Here is an 18,447-nt window from a genome sequence, read left to right as displayed (position 1 = left end):
GTGAACAGGTAAAAGTTTTTTTTGAATACCATTTACGTTTGTCAACCGAGCAATCGAAGAAGCGCCTGCTACCATGATAGCATATAGGCTATCATGGCAGCTGAGATGTAAACAGTTGTTTTGTAGCTACCTATTGGCAACATATACCGATTCCTGGACGGTGATTACAAACAGAAAAAAAAATGGCCGACGACGCCATGAACGCCGCGCAGGAAAAAAAACAAAGCTTACCGTTCGATCAACTCGGCCCGTTTTCCGGTCTTTTTAAGCCCTCGACACTCAAGCCATCGTTTGAGCTGAAGGTTGGTGTGTTCTTCGACAGTGCGACCAGTAAACCGTGCGCCTGGAACATCGTCTTGTGAAAGTTTAACGGCTATAATGTCGGTTATATCGCTGTTTCTGTTGCGCGTGTAATGGCTGGTGGCTACGGGCGCTCTCTACCTGTATGTCCTACCTAAGCGGCAAGGGGTGTTGCTCTTGGGACGGTGACGTCACGTGCGCGGTACGCCCTTGTGTACACCCATTCAGGGGCGTGCCCAGTATGATATCAGTGTTCATCACATTGGTGGAAAAGATCATACTATAATGTAGATGTGTCCTAGCTGACACATCTTTTCCTAATCAGTCATTCTGTTCAATTTAAATATTATCAGACTCTGTGCCTCCAGAGTCTGTCTTCTATCTGTAATTTCCATGGTAACCAATTTTTCAGTCCAGTATCTGTAATCTCATGATCTCTAAGATTTTAGGATAAATTATATCTAAGTGCTTTGAAGGAAATCAAATATTGTTTTCATCATTTTAGACAAATCAGCCAAGAGTAGGTTTAAGCATCCTCAGAACCCCTCACTGTTTTGACCTCAGCTGGACCTTCATAGTATAAGGTTTGGGAGTCAAAGTTATTCCATAGACTGGAGTAAAGTCTGGTTCTCCAGCATCCTCCGGCCAGATAAACTTAAACTTCCTCAGCAGAGTCACCATGAAGAGGAAGAGCTCCATACGAGCCAGACCCTCTCCGAGACACATCCGAGGACCTGAGAAACAAAAAGCACCTCAACGTTTTAATCTTTGTTTACTATAATATAGCTCAATATACACTATAAATTTGCCTTTTTAAGGATAAATTCATTATTTGACAATTTACCCGCAGAAAAAGGCATGAATGCCTCCGGTTTGACAAACTCTCCCTGTTCATTCAGGAAGTTTTCAGGGTTGAATTCATGAGGGAACTTCCACTGTCCCTCCTCACTCAGGACTGAGGTCAGGTTCTGGATGATCGCTGTACCCTGAAAAGAAAGCAAAGGGCAGAGAAAAGCAGTGAAGAGTAATGAACAGCGGATCAGAGAACCCGATATTCAAGCCAAATATGAAGTTGTGCTTAAAAGGTTTATTGTAGAAGATATGTGTTTGACATTGAGTTTATTTATTTAAAAAGGGAACAATGCATATTAATGGATGTGTACATGTAAATATGCCAGATAATAGCCTATGGCTAATTTCCATCTGTAGTCCCTTTGGCAGGTTGAGTCAGCAACATAAAATAATAAAATCAATAAAATAACTGTAAAAACAATTAGAACAGTAAGCCATCATGGCACCCTGCGATAGACTGGCAACCTGTCCAGGGTGTACCCCGCCTCTCGCCCATTGACAGCTGGAGATAGGCACCAGCACCCGTCGCAACCCCACAAGGGATAAGCATGTTAGAAAATGGATGGATAGAGCCATCATGGTTGTGAGCAATATAAACAGGTGGAGTAATTACATAGAGAGATAGCATTTCCTTGAAAACAATAGGATAAAAAATAAAAGGAAAACAAGAAGAATGAAAAATATAGTGGATCCAAGTCCAAGGAGGTCAATGCACCATACATATTTCATTAGTGTTAAGAAGCTAAAATTAGATATCGAAGAACTGATTAAAGTGCAGTGTTAAATGTGCAATTATTTTGCAATTACCTGATTGCACAGTCAATATAAAGTGCCATTTTAAGCACACAATGCTAAAAACATGTTACTTTAATTAAATTCTAATGATTGTAATCATATGGTAATTCAGGAAAAAAATGGTGCATGTTACCCCAACAGTTTGCCAGTATTACATAAATATACAAATTTAGGCATGGTTATGGCAGCAGTGCTATTCTTCCAATAGCCAAGCTTTAAGATGTTTGGTAAAAGAGGTCAGAGTCGGGAGTTCACGTATCGAGTTTGGTATTAAATTCCAGGTGTGAGATGCACAAACAGACAAAGTGGCTTGACAAAGGCACTCCTAAAAGGAACCACACAATCACCTCTAGAACCAGCTCTTGTTGATCTGTTTGAGTTTTTTTTTAGTTACAAATTGTTGTGATGGAGGAGGTGCATTGCCATGGAAGATTTTGTAAATCAAGATGGCTTCGGTGTGCTTAAGAGTGTTGTCCCAGTGATATGGTTCATGTTTTTTTAATATCTTACAGTGATGGTACGTTTTTGTTTTTCAAATACTTTCAATGTTTGTTTATAAACTATTTCAGTCGGCTTTAGTGTTCTATTACAGGACATGTGTGACATGATCATAGTATCAAAATACAATTTTGCTGACACAAGAGTTAGATTGTTTCTAATAAACCTAAAGCTGGACCAGTTAAACTTAATTTTATTCACCGTATTTTTTTTTATTATCAAATAAGTCGATCAGCCCCAAAAACACAAACAAAAGTCCCAAACCATGACAGGGAAGTACTGTTAATTTATCTTCAATATATGAAGACAATTTAGGCTCATACCTTTGGGATAGAGTATCCCATGAGCTCCGTGTCTTTAGTTGTGCAGTGGAAAATACTGAGAGGAACAGTGTTTGCAATCCGTTGAATTTCATGAATCACAGCCTGGAGGAAGACAAATTTACATCATCTATCATGAACTGGAGTGACAATTTTTTTAGTCCTTCAAGGAACAGGGCCAGAACCATTACATTATAATGGCATTAGTAAACTTACAGCAGGTAAATTACTTCATATTTGATCTTCATTGCATATACAGCCAACATGTAATTTAGTTATAGATGATCTATGAAATTATTTGAAATGACAGGGACAAATTTGTGTAAAAAAATGTGCAATACCTGCATATAAGGCATGTTGTGTCTGTCATCATAAGTGACTTTATCCTTCCCCTCCAGCACCTGGTCTATCTCTTGCTGACACCGTTCTGTGGGGAAAACATTTAACTTTATCACCCATCTGTTATATTTTAACAAAATATATTTGCATGTTGATAATTTACAGGGTCAGATTAATTACAATTTAACCATGCTTACAAATAATACACAGATCATACATATGAAAAACAAATAACACATGAAGGGATCTGATTAAACCACACCTTTGATTTTACTTTGTCCACCCAGTTCTCTGTTTGTGCTCAATGACCCGTTCTCCTTGTGTATGGCTGTACATTTTTGTATTTTGTCATTATTTAATCCATCTTGCCCTTTAACCTGACACATACATTTTCTGATATGTTTCAGCCAAGTTTTCTCCCCTTGCCAGCATGTTGGACATAGATGTTCTAAGATGGTAGAACCCAATCTTTGAGTGAACAGATGGATTTAGTCAAAACTAATGCTTTGTCAAAGTTTATGGATCTAAAGGTTGGACGGAATTTTCTAACTTTTTCAGAATGAGATTATGTTACTGCAACAAAAAATTAATTTAATTCCAAGTTTTTTGACATCTTATTAGGGGTGCCAAGTGGTACAGAGGGCATTGTGTAAATGTTTTGGCTCTGAACATGCTTTGGGATCTCCCAGGTGTAGCAGCAAATTTTGATTTGGAGTGGGATTTCTGGCTTTCCCCCATAGATGTGAGACCTCTGTAAACAGAGGACAAGTACATGGAAAAGATGGATGGATGGATGGATGGATGGTGATGTGATATAAATGCACAAGACCTATCTGCACAATATAACAAACAATTCCCCAATATATTGATTAAAAATATATTTTCTTCATTGAGGAGACCTTGGTTTTAATTTGTTTAAGTTTACCTTGTATGTGAGGGTAGTTCATGAGGTAAAGAAACCCGGTGAGGAGGGTGTTGGAGGTGGTGTCAGTCCCAGCAATGTAAAGATCAAATGTGTGCCTTAGTAGTTGTTCTTCAGAGAAAGAAGAGTCCTCTCCTTTCTGAACCGCAGACAGCAATCATTGTGAGGCAAATAGAAATTAGCTGTCAATCACCATATAAAATGACTTAACTCATCACTATTTGACTTTAAATCAAGCTCAAAATATCCTGTTTCAGGTCAGTTAGGAATGCCTCTTCTTTTCTTCTTGTTAAGGATTAACAATATTGTTTGCATTCTTTAAAGTCAGAGGTTTACATACGTTTTTGCTAACATTTGATATAATTGCCTGTGCAAAGTTAGTCTGAAAATTCATCCCAAGAATGAACCAGACCTGTGGATGTACAGAATCCTCACTGATATCTTATTTGATGTCTTTTGGATTTTCCATGATGTTACACAAGGAGGAAGAGAGTTTGAGGTGTAGCCTCAAACTACATACATTTTTAAAAGGCATAGTGGTCTCATTGTATGTAAATGTCTGACTTTAGACAAAGTTCTTAAAAAAATCTATAAAACTGTCTCTCTCATAATTCTGGAATTTAGCAAACACAAATACTTTCAGTAAACCTAATTGACATTTCCAAATAAAGCACAGACTCATCAATATTATTTCCCTAAACTTTACAATATCTTTTCTGTGCTTGAACACCTGATCCAGTTCATCCAGATAGCAGTCGACAAAATCCCGTGGCTCTCCAGGGACTCTGGTCTTCTTGTGTTCGTTCACCAAACGAGCTGCAAGACCCAGATACATCTAAGATAGACATGTTTAAATGTTAGGTTTCATTTTAGTTAAGTCTAGTGTAGCATGGGTTTTCTCTTTTCTACATTACCTCCATGCCCTCAAAGGCCTTGTTGAAGGGCAGGGGCAGAGGACGAATCAAAGGAATGGAGTTATACAGCTGTGCAGAAAGATGATTTTTTTTTTTTTATAATTTATTTTCAAACAAAGCAGAGACCATTTCTAAAGATGAGAACTGGTCCACATTTTTTGTAGGTTCATGTTCTCACTGTTTGGTTTAGATTCACATAATAAATGAAACAAAAACCAACAAGGATATTATTTAACCTTAACACAGTAAGGGTTGGTTAAATCCTGTTCTGTGTTTGAACCAGTAAATCCCGTTGCTGATACAGCTATGTGTCGTTAACCATGATTTTACTTACCATAGCCCACGGCCCATTGATTATCTTTGTCAGGTCAGTGAAGCACTTAACAATCATTTTGATCGTCTCATCATCGTACTCATAACGTGTTCCAAATACAACCTTGCAGATGATGTTTGAAGCTGCATTATGAAACGTGAACTGAGGACTCAGGGTTTCACCTGGAAAAAACAAAACTTGTGTTAAAAATGGCACAAAACAGATAATAAACTACAAAGGAAAAGAAGAATTAAGCAACTGAAACCAGCAGAAGTCATACCGAGGCTTTTTACCAGTGTGTCGATTGTACATTGAATCTCTTCGTGAATTCTTTCCTCCATGGATTTTTTTCCAAGACCAAAGTTCCTCATGGTCATCAGAGCAAAGCGACGATGGTCCCTCCAAACAGAGCCATAATCAGCCATGATAACACCTACAACGAAGAAAAACAACATACACTTGTTTAAAATACAAAGTGAGGACCGTGCCTTGACTTCCATAGACTTCCATTTATTGTCAACGCTTTCTATGGCCTAACCCTAAACCCACCCTAAACCTAATTAACATGTTAGTCCAAAAAAAAGGTCCTCAGGTTAGATCAAAGTCCCTTGTTTATCAGTAAAACTCTCTCGGCTGCATGTATAACAACACACACACACACACACACACACACACACACACACACACACACATACACACACACAATCAAAGCTGAAGCCAATACCATAAAATATCTTCAGTGCTAAAATTTGTAGCATTTTAAGTATAAATTCAGATTAAGTCTGCCATATAGTGGAAGTGTGAAATGCAATACTTGTTAATGTTTCAATATGAATATATTTAAAGAAGAGCTGTCAATTTATGAAAAAAGAAATTCTATGTCTAGGTCCATTGGATGTTCCTTCCAGTTTAAATCTAGTCTTTCTACTCCACTGTTACCATATGCTTGAATTGTCTTGGAGTAATGATAAACTGAATATGACTGAACTCTAATTAGACCAAGTAAAAGAGTCTGTATGTATATTTTGATTAAACCAGTATAATTCTAATTTGTTTGATTGTATATTTCTTCACAACTAGATATAAACCGGAGCTGTTTTTCTTGTTTGTTACAAAGGAATCTTTATGGGTAAATATTTGAACGCAAAGGGTAGAACATTAAAAAGTCACCTTTTAACCAGCTCAATATGTTTCACACTTGCATGGGGTTAATTAGCACAATTTTTTGTAATAGAAACAATGGAATAGACTGGAAAATGCTTTAAAATGACATGTGTTGTGAACTGGTGGTATATAAACAAACTGAACCGAATAATTTTAAAAATCAGCAATCAAATGGAAAAACGAAACAAAACAATTGAAATAAAGCCCTAAAATTCTTAACATTGACAATGAGAGTAATACAGTAGTGGTTGCTTGTGTGTTAATGCAGGATAAATGACACATACATATATACAGCTTGAGCCACAAACTCCTGAAAGGAGGTGCAGCCCTGCTGTGTCATGTATAATGACCATAATCTTCTTTCTGAGAAGATTATGGTATATAAACGTCTGCAGGAGCATGCCTCAGATGTTTTACCACTCAGCAGAATCCAATGTCATCTTCTATGCTGCAGTGCATGTGGCAGCAGGGCGAAGACAGCTAATGCCTACAGACTCAATAGGCTCATCGGGAAAAGTGGCTCTGTCCTGGGAGTGTAACTGCAGGCTCTTGCAGAGGTGACTGAGCAGAGGATGCTGAGGAAACTGTTCTGCATCCTGAGCAGTGGCTCACACCTCCTGCATGCCACACCAGACTCCTACCAAAGCATCTTTGGTCATAGACTGAGACCATCAAGGTGTTCCACAGAACACCACAGGAAGTCCTTCCTCCATGTGGCCATCAAACTCTTCAACTTCCCATCTTTTTTTCACATAAAACAAGAACATTCACTCTTGTCTGTGCCTTACCTGTTGTATGTTCTACACTTCCTATTTTGTACTCTGTGATTTTAAAGTACTGTGTTCTATAGTTTTTTGATTCCTTATGCATGTTCCTTTGTATGGCAACCCTGGCATAGTATTTTCCTGCAGGATTAGTAATTAGATGTTCTTATTTCAGATAAATAAAATCCAAATGTACTTTTTAATATATTGCATTTTCACTTTGAAGGTGTTGATTATAGCCTCATTTACACTACCCTTGTTAAACCGCTCCATGCCGAGCTCAGTCCGAGCTTGGATCAGTTAACCAAGCCAAGTTTGGTTCTGACGACCGTTTACACATCACGCTATCTCGGTTCCCTGGTTTCCTCGCCTCCTAGTGACAATCTGTGGTACTACTGCTCTCTGGGATTGAAGGATGAAATCAAGCAAATGAGGATGGCGGCGCCTGTAACATTCAGGAAGTTATGTTTGGTTATATTTTGTTGTTTGCGGAGAGTCAGGCGAAGACGGCAACTTTTGGTGAATTTACCTGATAGGGTTGGCTTTTGGGAAGTGGCTAAGACAAACAAACGTCTAATAAGGATTTACAGACGCAAGAAACAACGACAGACGCTGAGGTTCATCACACTGCTAAGCAGAAGCATCACTGGAATTTGTGTGTCATGGTAGGGAAGCTAGTATTTTTATGAATGTCTGAAATGTCAGCTGGCTGTAAGGAGATGACGCGGTCTGCTCATGCTGCTTTGTTATCTAAGTACCGGGCTACTGAAAAACAGGCCGAGCCCACCCATGGAACTGGTCTGCATTTAGCACGGTCCGGTTGTCTGGCTCGGTTCAGTTCAGTCTGCGTTCCATTTACACTCCATAGTTATCTTGGTTACCGAGCTCGGACTGGTCTCAGCACAGTTAAAAAGGGGTAGTGTAAACGGGGTATATGTGACTACAGAGACTGGACTGCATCATCGGTTACCATGGAGATTACACACAAATGGACTCTGGAGGCACAGAGTCTGACATACTTAGATTGGAGGGAATGACTGATTAGGGGAAACATGTCAGCTAGGACACGTCTGCATTATAGTATCCTCTCCACTAATGTGATGAACGGAACACTGTTATCATGCTGTAAACGCCCTTGAATGGGTGTACACAATTGATCCTACTTAAGGTCTGTGGGAGGAATGAACGAGTCATTCCCTCGCTCTGAGTCTCACTCTCTGTCTGTCTGTCTGTCTGTCTGTCTGTCTGTCTCTCTCTCTGACGTCCGGAAATGACGTCAGTGTTGTGTGAGAGTCCAGTACTGGAACTGCACCATCCCTATAATTATGGTTTCATGAGTCTTTTTACTCCTACAGAAGTCTACAATAGAAACACCACATTATTCAGTAAAATAACCTGGGGTGACCGCAGCAAGGTCAAGCGATTGTAACAAAAGTCTAAAAAAAAATTTACCCTTTCTTTGAGTAACATAACTCACAAACAGGTCCTGAGGTCGTCCAGCGAAATCGACAGCTTTGATAACAATCGCCTCTTTTATGGTCTTAAAACCATTGATGACCACCACTGGTTTTAAGCCAAAGAACAGACTGTAGACATTTCCATAAGACTGCCTGAGCTGAAAGAGAAGAAGAAAAAAAACATTGTTTTTTACTTGTCCATCACTTCTTTATACTAGGGGGCCGTAAACAAATATATGTCACAATTATTTTTTTTTTAAAACGTAAAATAATTTCACTTCACTATCATGCACAACTTTGTTACATGAAATCATAATAAAATACAATTTGTGGTTGTAACATGACAAAATGTGAAGATGTGAGAATGTAAAAAAAGAACATGAAAAATAGAAAAATAATTACGAAAAAGCTTACGTTAAAACTAACTAGAAACTGCAAAGTGTTTTATTTGCAAAATAATAAAAATAGCTGAGTTTTTAATGTTACCATAGGAATATAACTATATAGTTTGACATGAGATTTAGGATCTTAAGGAGTATTTTAGTGTGCTGAATTGTAAGGAAGTTAGCTGAATCTGGCTGTACAGAACTGGAATAAATGCTTACTTAGCTCTTGTTTTGCTGTAATCTATTAAACTACTGTACTGTACAACATTTTGTGTCAAGGAACATTTATTGCATCAAAAACAGGGTATTATCAGCAATGCAAGTTAAAGCTCACTGTCTACAATCTGCAATAGTGTCTGTGGAAAGTCTGTTTGCAGACATCAAAGTCCTTAGTAATCTAAGGATTACTAAGGATTTTTGACCGGGCACAATTCAGTTGTGCCCTGTGTTGTGTTATCGAGCCATGGACAAAAAAATCAAATTGAATTGGGAACAACACTTAGGACAAATCAAAATGGGTTGTAAGCAAAGGCATTTCACACATCTATGCAGAGACAGCCTCTCTCAGCAGGGTACCTACTATGAAACCAGACTTCACTCTCTTAACTCTTCTTGCCTGGGACTCTGAAGGAGAAGGGTTGCCCGGGGGGGCAGCCATGCGCCCTCCTGGGGCTCAAAGGTTCACAAGCTGAGTAAAATGTGCCTTTCAGTGAAACTCATTTCTCGCTGTTTCGTTGGGACAGTAATGGGGAATTCTCGTCCTCCGCTGAGTGGAGGACCTGACTGACATCTTACCTGCTGGCCAAATCAGAGTTAAGTCTGCAGTCTTAACTTCTGCGTCAGAGGCCGGATTAAAAATCCCTCCATGCCAAAACCAGCTTTGTTTATTTTTCTCAGCTGTTGCAGAAAGCTGATTCCAGACAACGTGCAGCGGCCAAAAGCCAGCACAGGAGCGAGTATCCCAAGCTGAGAGCAAAAGCCGAGCTGACATCGCTCGCTGCAACCGGGTCAAAAATCTGCAAGAAGGACTCCGGAGCCGCTAGCTCCGACTGCCATGTTTTGGCTAGGGCACAGAGTCGCATACTGGCCTTTGCATTGTTTCAACTGCTTCCAAGTGGATGCCCAAAGTGAACCGAACTGCCACAGAGGCGGCGACAGGTGTGGCAGAGAAATAAACAGGGAAAGTTAAATGGTTTATTTAGAAGGTTTACATAATGCATTTTCACTGTGTTTCTGAAACACATGGAGCTTACAGGGTAACTCCAGTTAGCATTCTTCAAACCAAGTAATTGCTGATGTAAAGAGCAAGAGGAACAAGATAGTAAGTCAGAAAGGAGATTAAATGAGAGTGGAGGAAAATAGGAACACTCATGGAAAGAACGGCTGACAAGAAGGGAGAAAATTTTACTTAGAGTATTAATAAAGTTTAAGTGATAAAGCGTTGACATGATTTAAGTGATAAAGTAACGTATTGAGTAATGTAGTGTGCAAAGTATACTATGTAAAACAGAGTGACTCAGGTTTGAATTGAGTATCCCAATTGTCTCTGCACTGAACATGAGTTTCACTGCACTTCCCTAGCTGTGGCAGAATGAAGAGTCAGATTAGTTGTATTTTTTTCTTGTGTTTTAAAAATTTCTGTTCTGCAAATAATATATCCTCTTCTCCGCTTATTTTATCCAGACATCTGGATACCGTGGCTGATGGCTCTTCAGAGACAGAAGGCCTTGAAGAAACCAGAAATGATCCCATGTTAGCTGACTCACTGACCGGAGTTAACTCACCTTATAGGAGCAAACAATATACTTGCTCATCAACTACTACCATACACATACACATAATGTAGTTATACACACTTTATGTAAGTTGATGCATGCTCATGCTGCACTACACACACAATCACTTGCCTTCTTGTCAAGGGGATTTCCAAGTCTGTGCTTTTTTTTTTTAACATGTTTAACACCTTTTCACCTCACACCACCACAACCCATTTTCTCATCCCAAACAGGCTCCATGCACAGCTCCACCTCTTCCTGAACTTCAGCAGCTCCTTTGCTTCCTGCCTTTCATTACTGGACAGACTGATTAATCCAGGTGTGTCTGACCTCAGTAACCAGCCACACACACCTGGATTAATCAGGAAACACATGAGCTGCTGAAGTTCAGGAAGTAGTGCAGCTGTGCTTATAGCCCATTAGTGGGAGAAATGAATCTGCCTGTTTGAGATGCACAGGCCCCTGTTGCAGCCAGTTGACAGTAAGAAACATATATCATCCTTTACCTGTGGGCTTGACCGCTACTTCTTCTATTTGATGTGAATGCAGAAAATCCTATTGCTCATAGGTATGTAGATGTGAACAATGAATGAGTATTTGTTGCACTTTTTTAAAAGGTGGGGGGACTCTGTCTCCACAGACAGCCACAGGCTAAATGTTTGTATTTACTGGTTTATCTTTTCCTCATGTCACTATCCCCTTAGGAGGCGGCAGAGCTCTTTGGGCCCCACAAAACTGGAAAGCCCTGCTAACCACCCTTGACACCCCCCCCCCCCCCCACTCCCACCCCCACCACTTTGCCCTAACACAGTTGTAGTTTTCTATTAATAATACTATTGATGTATTAATTTTATTAATCTTAGGATATACTAAAAGTGTGGAGAGGCACATTCCTGGCTTTTACACTTGATTTTTGTTGTTTAAATATTAATAAATATGTAAAAATAAATGTAAACCATTACTGCCCCCATTTCCTAATTGCATCTTGATGAGGTGTATTGATTTTTATCCACAAGCTAGAAATGTCCCCAGATTTGATTTTAGAAATCTGGTCACCTTATTTAAAGGTGTTTTGTATGACTTTAGGTTAGCTGATTCTAGCGACAGATCGCAACATCGACCTCTAGTGTCCCGGAGGTACAATCGCATTAATAAAACGTTCTAAAAGTTACTCATGTTTACTGAGAAAATCCTTTTTTAAAATGTTATTTCATCAAATAATGTTTACCTCAGGATTTGCATTGTGAATGGGTTGAAACACATACCAAATGTTGTTCTGAATTAGTTAAGCTAATTTAACTCCATTCCATGTTCTTTAAGTTGAAGTTTGGTTCTTTAACTCAGATCTGCAGTGAACCAAGTTTCACTGAATTATTCTGATGATGCTGATGTTATGCCATCGCGCCATGGCAAAATTCAGTTTGAATTCTGAACAACATGTGACATGGGAGAGGAAACAAAATGGACCTGGAGCAGATGAATTTCACACATTCAGGCAGAGACAGCCCCTCACAGCAGGGAAGCCCTGCCATGAGAGCAGACCCCAGAGACTCAGTCTCAGTCACTAGCCCCATTTACACTACCCTTGTTAAACCGATCCGAGCCGAGACCAGTCCGAGCTTGGATCAGTTAACCAAGCCGAGCCTCGTTCTGACGACTGTTTACACACCACGCTATCTTGGTTCCTTGGTTTCCTCGCCTCCTAGTGACGATCTGCGGTACTGCTGCTCTCTGGGATTGAAGGCGGGACCGAGCAAATCAAAACGGCGGCACCCGTAACATTCAGGATGTTTTGCTTGAGTATTAATGTGATATTTCGGTGTTTGCAGAGAGTCAGGGGAAGAAGGCAACCATTGGTGAATTTACCTTAGAGAGTCGGCTTTTGGGAAGTGGATGAGACAAACGCACATCTACTCTGGGTTTACAGATGCCGGAAACGACAGACGCTGAGGTTCATCACGCTGCTAAGCAGAATCATCACTGGAAATCGTGTGGCACGGTAAGGAAGCTAGTATTATTATGAATGTCTGAAATTTGTCTGAATAGAGTGTGAATCCGGACGTGCAGCCAGACACGCCGGAAAAAACACAGACAGTCAGCTGACAGTAAGGGCATGACGCGGTCTGCTCATGCGCTCTTCATTATCAGATAACCGGAACAGAAAAAAACCAGGCCGAGACCACACCTGGAACCGGTTATGTCTAGCTCGGTTCAGTTCAGTCTGCTTACCATTTACACTCCAGAGTTATCTCGGTTACCAAGCTCGGACTGGTCTCGGCTCGGTTAAAAAAGGGGTGTGTAAATGGGGTAAAAATTAGCTTTTCTTCCTGGGTCTGCTCTGGAGGACAGGGCCAGCCAGCCATGCCCTGCGAGCCACATGGGACTCAAACTCACACACTTCACCGCTTCTGCCTGGGACCTTGGAGGAGCGGCTGGCTGGGGAAGCCAGCCACATTTGCGAACCATGCGGGCCTCACAGGGCCCAAAAGACCCACAAGCTGACTAAAAATGTTCCTCTCTCAAACTCAGTTTGCTGCTGTTTTGTTGGGACAGCAATGGGGAGAAACTCGTCCTCTGAGGAGCGGACTTCTGACTTCTGCACAACCAGTAGCGAAGTAAAGAATACCAGAACCAGCCTTGTTTATTCTTCTCAGCTGTTGCTGGAAGCTGATTCCAGACAACGTGGAGCGGCCGAAAGGTCGGCACAGGACCCACTTTCCCAAGCTAAGTGGAAAATCTGGACTGAAATCGCCGCTGCAGGGCCTCGGACCAGCAGAACCCGACCACGTTGCAGCTGGCTGCATGTCTGCTACTGCTAAGCAGCTAGCCCGCTGCTGAACGGACCAACGTCTCCCCTGCTTTCCACTGCTCTTCCTTGGATGGCCAAAGTGAACCAAACTCACACCGAGGAACTGATAGGTTTGACAGAGGATGAGCAGGTAGAGTCACATGGTTTATTTGGAAAGCTTGTGTAATGGTTACATTGTGTATTTAAACAGAAAGAGCTAATCAACCGAGCTCCCACTAGCATTCTTCGGGTCATGTCATTTCTGATGTAATTTGAGTGCGTTTTTATAGTTATAACAAACTTTATCTCCACAATGGTTTTATACACTGATGGGATATTGATGTTTGCGTCATCCGGCCCAATCATTATCGCTAAAATAAAGCCAAAGCTTTTAAAGTTAGCGCCAAAATCCGCTAGCCAAAATGCTATTTAGCTTCTGGTAACTTCCAGTTCCAGGATAGGCACAGAAAAAGCCCGTTTCAAGCATAAGGCTTGTTCATTTCGCTCCGCCATTGTTCAATAGAGCTATGAGCGTTATTGCCGCATTAATATGGAATATTAATGTCAATATAAAAGAGTTTTGTTTAACTTTAGGATTAGCCGATTTTAGCGACCGATCGCTACTGCGACTCCTAGCCTCCCAGAGGTATAATCACATTAATAAAATCGAGCGCCCCTAAAGTTAATGATTTTACTGAACAAATCATTCTTTAAAATGTTATTTCCTCAAATAATGTTTTGTGCATCTCGGGATTTGCATTGTGAATGGGTTGAAACACATATCAAATGTTGTCTAAATCAGTGACGTGCGGTCAGGGGAGGCAGGTGAGGCAGTGCCTCACCTGCCATCATGGAAAGAAAGAAAATATATAATCATAAAGTAATTTAAATTGTTATATTCATTCGGTGGTTTGTACTAAAAAACATTTATTTTTCATGTAGCTTCACCAATTTCGATTTTTATTTGTTCAAAATCGCTGAATTTTCTTATTTTCCCATTCAAATGCTTGGAAGCGATGCCGGTGAGGCAGCAGCGAGCTCTGCCTCACCTTGGATTGCGCAACCCCTGGCTCTGCGCTGGCTGCTAAGCGGAGAGAGCATGTTGCTGTACGGCGTCAATAAAATGGTTTAAACAAATTTAATATGTGAACTTATTTCCAATAATTTAGCTTATGTATATAATGTACAGTGCTTTTTGTCACCAACTGTGTTTGTGTAACGTGTTTCGTGTAATGAGCGATTATAAACGGCAGAGAACAGGTTCGAGGTGAGGCAGGCAGTTCTCTTGCCTCATGGCAGGGGGCGCTCAAGATCCCAGACGTTCGTCTTGTTCACTCCTCAACTGCCGAGTAAGTGACAGCGAGCTAGGCTAAACGATTCGGGAAGCAAGTCAAGTGCAGCGATAGATTATAATAGAGATAGTGATTTTTTTCCTCTTTTGCATTCATCCCTCAAAAACGGTGAGGGATGAATGCAAATCTCCTGGACAGCTTCTCAACTTTTTGGCCGAGAAGGATCTTGTTGTAACTGTTCCTGAGGCGACAAAGTTGCTCCAGCTCGTGCTCACGGTGCCAGCTACTACAGCGTGAGTGGAGCGGTCATTCTCAGCCCTGAAGAGACTGAAAACATACAGCAGGAACAGGACGGATCAAGGAAGGCTTTCTTCCCTGGCAGTGATCTCCATTGAGACAGAGAGACTTTTAAAACTGAAGGAAGATAAGGAGGACTTCTATCGCAAAGTGACGGATGTTTTTGTGCAGAAGGAGCGACGCATGGACTTCATTTATAAGTAAAGGTAAGACAGTAACAACATTTATTTTGTTTTGTTTTTTAAGGAAATGTGTGTTTTGTGAGCTACAGTTTGTGTGTGTAAGGATGCAGAAGTGAAACATAACCTGTAAACTGCTGTCAATCTATGCATCTATTTGCAAATCTGATTCTGATGACGTCAGTGCCTCACCAGCTATGAACCTCACCGCACGTCACTGGTCTAAATTAGTTAAGCTAATTTAACTCCATTTCATGTTCTTTAAGTCAGATCTGCAGTAAACCAGGATTCACTGAAGTATTCTGATGATGATCAACCACTTTTGATTTGTTTTTTTGTGTCGTTGTTGCATGTACATAGTTCCTTAGCTTAGGTTCTTTTTATCTTAATTTTGCTTAGTAGTTTTAGTTAAATTTCACTGGCCTCGTAGAAAGGATTTGTTAATGAAATATAGTGTTAATTCAGATAAACAGCATTATATAGTGATGTTCTCTGGATGTTCATTTTATTTCTGTTAATAAATTCTAGAACTTAAAGAGACGTTGTCACGCCTTATTCTATGTGTATGCAGAGTTTGCTGTTAAAAGATCTCCCAGTGGTCGAATCATCCATTTCAACAATTTTCCTGATATCAGCTTAAGAGCTGATATTCACCGGACAATACCTAACAGACAGAGTGTTATTTATTAAACATTAAATAACTTTTAAACAGTGTATAATTGCACAACACTGATGATGGTGATGATGATCAACCACTTTATTTTGTCTTTTGTGTGTACATAATTCCTTAGCTTCTTTTTATTTTAATTTTGCTTAGTAGTTTAGTTAAGTTTCACTAGCCTTGTAGAGAGGATTTGTTGATTGAAACATAGTGTTAATTCAGATGAACACCATTCTATAATGATGTTCACCGGATGTTCATTTTATTTCTGCAAAATTCTTGAACTTGAAGAGAAGTTGGGCATTTATTCTGTATGTGTGCAGAGTTTGCTGTTAAAAGAACAGCAGCGTTCGAATCATCCCTTTCAGCTATTGTCCTGATATCAGCTCTAGAGCTGATATTCACCAGACAATACCTAACAGACAGAGAGTTATTTATTAAACATTAAATAACTTTAAAACAGCGTGTAATTGCACAACACTTGTCAAAGGGACTGCAGATGCAAATTAGCCTTTTCGCTGACTCTGGTACAAGGCATCAGATGGTAACATTTATGGTTTAATTGTACATGATCCCTTTTAAATAAACTTTTAAAAAATGACATATGGTAATTCAAGTCTTAAAACAAGTTGTGTGCATTTTGATGTAAAATATTTGTTTATATAGTCCTGCTTACCCTGTCAAAGTCCTTTAAGGGGTCATTTAAATTCAGGCACAAAAGGTTACCCAGTACAGGCAGAGTAGGGGGTCCTGGTGGGAAGTTCTTGAGTCTCCAAGGTGTGAGTTTAAAAAGAAGGAAGCAAACAAAAAGCACCAGCAGAAGAACTGAAACCAACATGTTGGTCTGCATTTAAATCAAACTGAAGATGGGACCAGCATTAGTTATGAAATTGCAGCTCAGCTCTCAGTGGTGACTCTTCTGGTTGTGCAATTGTAATCTTCCATTTAGCATGCAGAGAGAGAGAGAGAAAGTTATGTAATGTATGGTAAGCCAGGGCAAAGTTCAGCACCATTCATACACAAGGTCATTCAAAGTAAATGAAAAAAAATGAATGGTAGAGTAAAGGTAAAGTAAATTAAAATGCAACTGTCTTGGAGGCTTGGGTGAGTTATTATCTAGCCATCTTTTCTGCAATGCCTGTTTTGGATTCTCCTCTCTCGCCTTGCTCTCGCTGGATTCCTCATTGGCAGTGATTGTGAAATGAGGCCTCATGAGGCATTGAACTTCAGCCAATTGCTTCTGCAAATGGGTTAATTTTACGAGGCTTCATTTGCACATGGAACAACCTACTGGCCGAATGAATAATCAGAGTCTGCAAAATAATCTGTGATGCTTGTATGTATTGGTACCCTTTAGGGCCCACGGAAATAAATATCAATAAGTAAAACATTTTTGAACATGTTCTGTGTGTGATTATTCTAAGAAAAATATAATCTTATATGTTGTCATGGTTATAAGTTGCTTAGCCCACATGCAGAGACACTCGGGAGACCAAAGCCAAGGTTTAGCGGTTTATTTGTAAAATAACTGGACAAAGACAATGGGATCAATAGGAGACAACGGGAAGTCAGGGTCAGAGGAGCACGGGGTCAGACTCTAAGGAAGAAAGGAAAACAGTTAGATCGGTAATACACTCAGGAAGCGAATCTTCCGGCGCAAACTTACCGACGGGAATCCGCCAGAGGGATGCCGGCTCACGGGCTCTGCGGGACAGGGGCGAATCGTCAGGGCACATGGGAAGCAGGTGGCTGGGAGGCTGGGAGGCCGTACGGTGGAGGGTGAGCAGGGTCCAATAGACGAGGGCTCGGGGGGATCGCTGCTGGCCGGTCGTAGGAAGCACAGAGACCAAGGAGCGCTGTGGAGCGGGATCCGGAGCGGCTTGAACGTGCAGAGACATGCGTTAGCGTAGGGAACGAAGAACGTCTTTTGACGTTGGCCGAACAAGTCATACCACGAAGGTTAACCCCCTGGCAGTGTTATGCTGGCAGCCGACCGCTTAAATACCCCCGCCGAGTACCACATAATGCCGGACACCTGCTGCTCCGCTCATGCTGCGGCCTCCGCAGCGCCGAGCTTCTTTTGGTCAGAGACCTGCATAAAGAAGTGGGTGCCGTTACGTGACATCCCCACCTGAGCTGGCCGCCTCCTTGTTGCCCAGAAAACCACCTTTCACCCTGGTCCAAACTAGCTACACCCTGGTCCAACTTCTTTCGACTTGTTATCGTACCCCAACTCCTTGGAACACAGTAGATACTTCACCTATGAATAAATTAAGAAACAGTCAAAAAATACCGTTCTTAGAAAGCAAATCTAGTTAATCCCATAACATTAAGTCTAGCTGGAATTACTCAGACACAGCATTTGATTCTTTTCCAGTTCTTTAATTGTTTTGATTTTTCTTCTCAGTGATCGGTGCTTTGACAACAAGAA

The 18,447-nt window shown here is 40.7% G+C and overlaps 1 protein-coding gene across 5 annotated transcripts; it reads right to left on the bottom strand.

The window, feature by feature from the left end:
- Nucleotides 1-636: 636 nt before the first annotated feature.
- On the bottom strand, nucleotides 637-17,103 carry LOC105932172 (cytochrome P450 2F2). Of its 5 annotated transcripts, XM_012871201.3 has the most exons (11): nucleotides 16,693-17,100; nucleotides 8,634-8,796; nucleotides 5,534-5,686; nucleotides 5,275-5,435; nucleotides 4,941-5,009; nucleotides 4,757-4,861; nucleotides 4,030-4,165; nucleotides 3,107-3,192; nucleotides 2,769-2,870; nucleotides 1,145-1,286; nucleotides 637-1,034 (listed from the first exon to the last, which is right to left on the bottom strand). In XM_012871201.3, the coding sequence occupies exons 1-11, from the start codon at nucleotides 16,864-16,866 to the stop codon at nucleotides 847-849; spliced, it is 1,479 nt and encodes a 492-aa protein (XP_012726655.2). In that variant the 5' UTR covers nucleotides 16,867-17,100; the 3' UTR covers nucleotides 637-846. The 5 variants fall into 5 exon arrangements, with proteins under 5 accessions (XP_012726655.2, XP_021176504.2, XP_021176506.2 ...); XM_021320829.2 differs by lacking the exon at nucleotides 4,941-5,009 and having other exon boundaries at nucleotides 16,693-17,103; XM_021320831.2 differs by lacking the exon at nucleotides 8,634-8,796 and having other exon boundaries at nucleotides 16,693-16,763.
- Between the last annotated feature and the right edge of the window lie 1,344 nt (nucleotides 17,104-18,447).

This window comes from Fundulus heteroclitus, chromosome 21, assembly GCF_011125445.2.
Source record: "Fundulus heteroclitus isolate FHET01 chromosome 21, MU-UCD_Fhet_4.1, whole genome shotgun sequence".
NCBI classification, from domain to species: Eukaryota; Metazoa; Chordata; class Actinopteri; order Cyprinodontiformes; family Fundulidae; genus Fundulus; species Fundulus heteroclitus.
The sequence above is the reverse complement of the archived record's forward strand: the minus strand, read 5'-3'. Positions and strand labels throughout refer to the sequence as shown.